General features: G+C 57.1%; 1 protein-coding gene across 1 annotated transcript in view; it reads right to left on the bottom strand.

Annotated features, from left to right (window-relative positions):
• Positions 1–2,251: 2,251 nt before the first annotated feature.
• LOC132317056 (homeobox protein EMX1-like) overlaps positions 2,252–4,013 on the bottom strand; it is a 3,690-nt gene continuing 1,928 nt past the window's right edge. Inside the window, 2 exon segments of the mRNA XM_059817850.1 lie at positions 2,252–2,419; positions 2,937–2,992. Of these exon segments, the coding sequence (XP_059673833.1) occupies positions 2,252–2,419; positions 2,937–2,992 (224 nt within the window).

The raw sequence follows: 4,013 nt of genomic DNA, 5'->3' as shown, positions 1-4,013 counted from the left end.
GGGAGCGCGGGGGCTGCCCACGTGTTGCGGCGAGACCCCGACAGCATTTTAAGCAAAGGTTTTTAAGGTACAAATAAGCCAACCCGAGAAGCCGGCCTGGCTCTGAGAGCGTTCCCTGTGTCGGGTGTGCAGACGGTGGAGGCTTGAAGTGGTCCTGTAGGTGGTAGATACCCCCAGCCCCAGGTATCTCCCCAGGTCGCTTTAGGAAACGTCCACTTTTGGCTTATTTCCCTTTTCTTATGGCTTATTTTGCACCCAACACCCTCAGCTGCCCCTTATACAATCGCCCTCCGGCACCCGATCTGAATGCACCTTATAACCGTGTTAATGGCAAGTCCCTTGGGTCGCGACGGGAAGGGGGTCGCCCGCCAGCACCGGCACGTCTTCCAGGGGTCCCTCCGCGGGCGTACGCACCTCTGCCGCCCTCAGGCACCCTGCCGCGCGCCCCGTCGCTTTTTAATCTTCTCGATGGAGTTATCGACCGCGACACTTTGTGTAACACTCGGATCTGTCTGGAATAAAAGAGTTTAAAGACTCGGCTTCGTGGTCAGACCTCTGTGCGGCCGGTTAAGGCGAAGGCCGATGAGGGTGTCGGGATTTAAAGGTTTCTTGCGGGCTGGTTTTACGGGGAAGAAGATGGGGCTTTTCCTGCGGCACGAGGGGATATGGGGAGAGGTGGCTTTCCCAACAGCAGGAATTACTATATTTGGTGGTGTATGTATATATATAATATATAATATTATATATAATCTATTCTAAAGATATAAAATAAAATATATACTATCTAAATATATTATAAAACATGCGATTATATGTAATTATATATAATATACATTATAAAATGCAATATATATACACATTATATACACAAACATCTGTATATATTGTGTGTATATATTGTGTGTATACATACTATTAATATATATAATAATATATAAAAAATACACATTAGACAATATATATACACAAATTATATACACATGTGTATATATTGTGTGCGTGTGTATATAGATGTATGTATACAATGTGTGTATATATATGTATATATGGTATATCTTAATTATTATATTTGTGTATATATTATTTTATATAATTATTATGAGTGTTCTTTCCCCCAATCTCTGGCGAGACGTGGGAAGGACGCCCAACCTTTGTCCCTTGAGGACCCCCCCCCAAGTCCCTCATTGCTGGGGGGGTCCCAGGAGCGCCCAGGGATCGGGGGCGGTCCCTTTGCCAGCCCCTGGCACCCCATGTCTTGGGGGTATCCCTAAGGCGGGATATTCCCGGGAGAGCGGGAGGGAGGCAGAGCCGTTTGCATCCTGCCTTTCCCCGACATTCAATCCCCGGCGCAGGTGTGAGGCTGCCGGCCCCGAAGCTGCCGCATACCCCTCCTTCTCATACCTGCGGCCAACCCCGGGGTGGCCCCGCTCCACTGGGGACCCCCGAGGGAGACCCCCATCCTCACGGTCACCTCGTCCCCCCAGCACCCACCACGATGGGGCCACCAAGCTCTCCTGGCTCCATCGCTCCCGTGGGACCCATCCCTCCCCGGTGACACCCAGTCCCCCCCCCATGCAAGAAGGACACCGACATCCCCGTGGCCGTTCAAGTGGCGATGGGAGAGGGGACGGTCCCCTTGTCCCCCTCCTCCACTGAGGCAACCAGACAGTTTTCCAGCGCATTTTGCTTTTTATTACCACGCAGTAACACACGCTACAGCTGCTGACTACCTACGACAGGGAACGCACGCACACAGGCACAAAAATAAAAGAATAAATTAAAATAAAACTGTGTAAAAAAAAAAAAACAAACCAAAAAAAAAAAAACGACGAAGAAAAGGAGGGAGGTGAAAAAAAAAAAGAAAATAAAAAGGAAAACGAAAAAGGGGTTGGGTACATTGAGCTTCTAGGTAGGACGGTTTTATTTGATCTTATGGCTGACGGACGGCTTCCAGCGCGGAGGAGGATGCGCGGTCGCGTCCCGGGGCCGCGGGCGCCCTGGCAGCCTCCTCTTCCTCCTCGGCTCGGCGGCGGGGAGCTTCCCGAAAAGCACCTCCGAGGGACGCCCCGGGCGGCGGGGGGGGACGGGGGTGCGGGTCCCCGGTCAGGCCGGGCGCCCCGGAGGAAAGGCAGCGGGCGGTGGCCGTGGCTTCGGCGACGTCCCTAGAGTTCGTTTGGCGATGCCGCCTGTGTCCCCCCTTCCTCCCCCGGGTTCCTCTCCATGGTGGCTGCACCAGGAGCCTGTCCCTGCCTTAGTCATTGGAGGTGACGTCGATGTCTTCTCCGCTCGACTGCTTGGTGGCGAGGCGCCATCGGTTGATGTGGTGGGAACCTTTCTTCTTCTGATCAGAGTCGGGTCCTTCCTCCTCCAGCTTCTGCCGTTTGTATTTCGTCCGCCTGTTCTGGAACCACACTTTCACCTGGGGGAGAGGGAGAGACGGGGCGCTCGCAGGGGTCCCGGCACAGCCGGCCCCGCGAGGGACGGTGCTGCAACCAGGCAGCAAGCTCAGTGTTCCTCGGAGACCGGCAAAAAAGAAGTCCCTGTCCCCCCAGGAGCGCTCCCACGGCCGCCCTGCCCTGCCTCGGTTTCCCCTCTGCCCGCAGCAAGGTGGGACGGGGGGGACAAACACAGCGGGATGCAGGATGTGGGGTGCTCCCAGCTCCACTTTGCTGCACATCCCGGCCTTGGAGAAACCCCAGAGGGGTGAAGGACACTCAACAACACCTCAGCCACAGGGTCAGCAGGCACACGGGACCCTCCTTACAGCACCACAACCCGGTGCCCATCACCCCGCTGTCTGGGCTGCGCCCCGATCGGCACAGCATGGCGGAAGCGGCTAAACCCGGCCCCGTTTCGTTTGGTCATCAGGATGCTGTGGGCCCAGTGGCTGTGGCTCCAGCGACCACGCGGGACGACTCACAGAGCCGACCCCGCACCTCCAGCGAGGACCTGTGCCCCAGGGCCAAGGTGGCACCATTAGGCTTGGGCTGGACTGGGTATAACGAGGTAGCCAATTATAGATAGATCAAAATTACAATTCTAGATAATTAATTTACCACATTTAGGTTTCAGGAAACCTCTTCCACCACAATGGTGGTCAAACACTGTCCCAGGAGCCCGGAGAGGCAGTGGGGTCTCCATCCTTGGAGGTAACGCCCTCCTCGCCTGCCCGAGGCCCCGAGCATCCTGCTCCGACCCCGCACACCCTCGATGCCAGCGCCGGGAGCACGGCCCATGGCGGGGGCTGGACACGGCGGCATGGACACGGCGGTCGGTTTGGGATGCTGGAAGCATCGGTGGCGGTGTGGGATGCTGCGGGCACCCATGCGGCTGGTGATGCAGGATGCTGTGCAGCCGGGGATGAGGGATGCTGCAGCCAGGGATGCGGGATGCTGCAGGTAGTGGTGCAGGATACTAGAGCCAAGGGATGCGGGATGCTGCAGGTAGTGGTGCAGGATACTAGAGCCAAGGGATGCGGGATGCTGCAGGTAGTGGTGCAGGATACTAGAGCCAAGGGATGCGGGATGCTGCAGGTAGTGGTGCGGGATGCTGCAGGCAGCGGTGCAGGATGCCACAGGCAGGATGCAGGATGATGGAGGCAGCGGTGCGGGATGCCACAGACGGGATGCAGGATGCTGCAGGCAGTGGTGCGGGATGCTGCAGGCAGCGGTGCGGGATGCTGCCCGGCTTCCCAAGCCCCTGGGACACTAGATGCCGCTGCACGGACGCTGCTGCCAGCCCAGCACGGGCCAAGCTGAAGCATTTACCCACTTGCAGGTGGTGCGGAGCCCGCAGCCCCTCCAGCAGCCGCTGCCACACCTCATCCCCGGGACCATCACCTCCTTTCCCCCTTCTCCTTCAGCATTCATTGCAGGCAACGCTCGCTTTCTGCTCTGGAGCCCTTCGCAGCGAGGCGAAGGGCAGCGTTCCCACCTCGCTGCATTCCCCAGGTGAGCGAAACCCTTGCAGGATGCCGCGCAGCCAGCGCAGTACGAGCCTTGACTTTAAGGCGA

This window comes from Gavia stellata, chromosome 5 (genome assembly GCF_030936135.1).
Source record: "Gavia stellata isolate bGavSte3 chromosome 5, bGavSte3.hap2, whole genome shotgun sequence".
NCBI lineage: Eukaryota > Metazoa > Chordata > Aves > Gaviiformes > Gaviidae > Gavia > Gavia stellata.
Note: the sequence above shows the minus strand (reverse complement) of the source record. Positions and strands in the feature narration are given on the sequence as shown.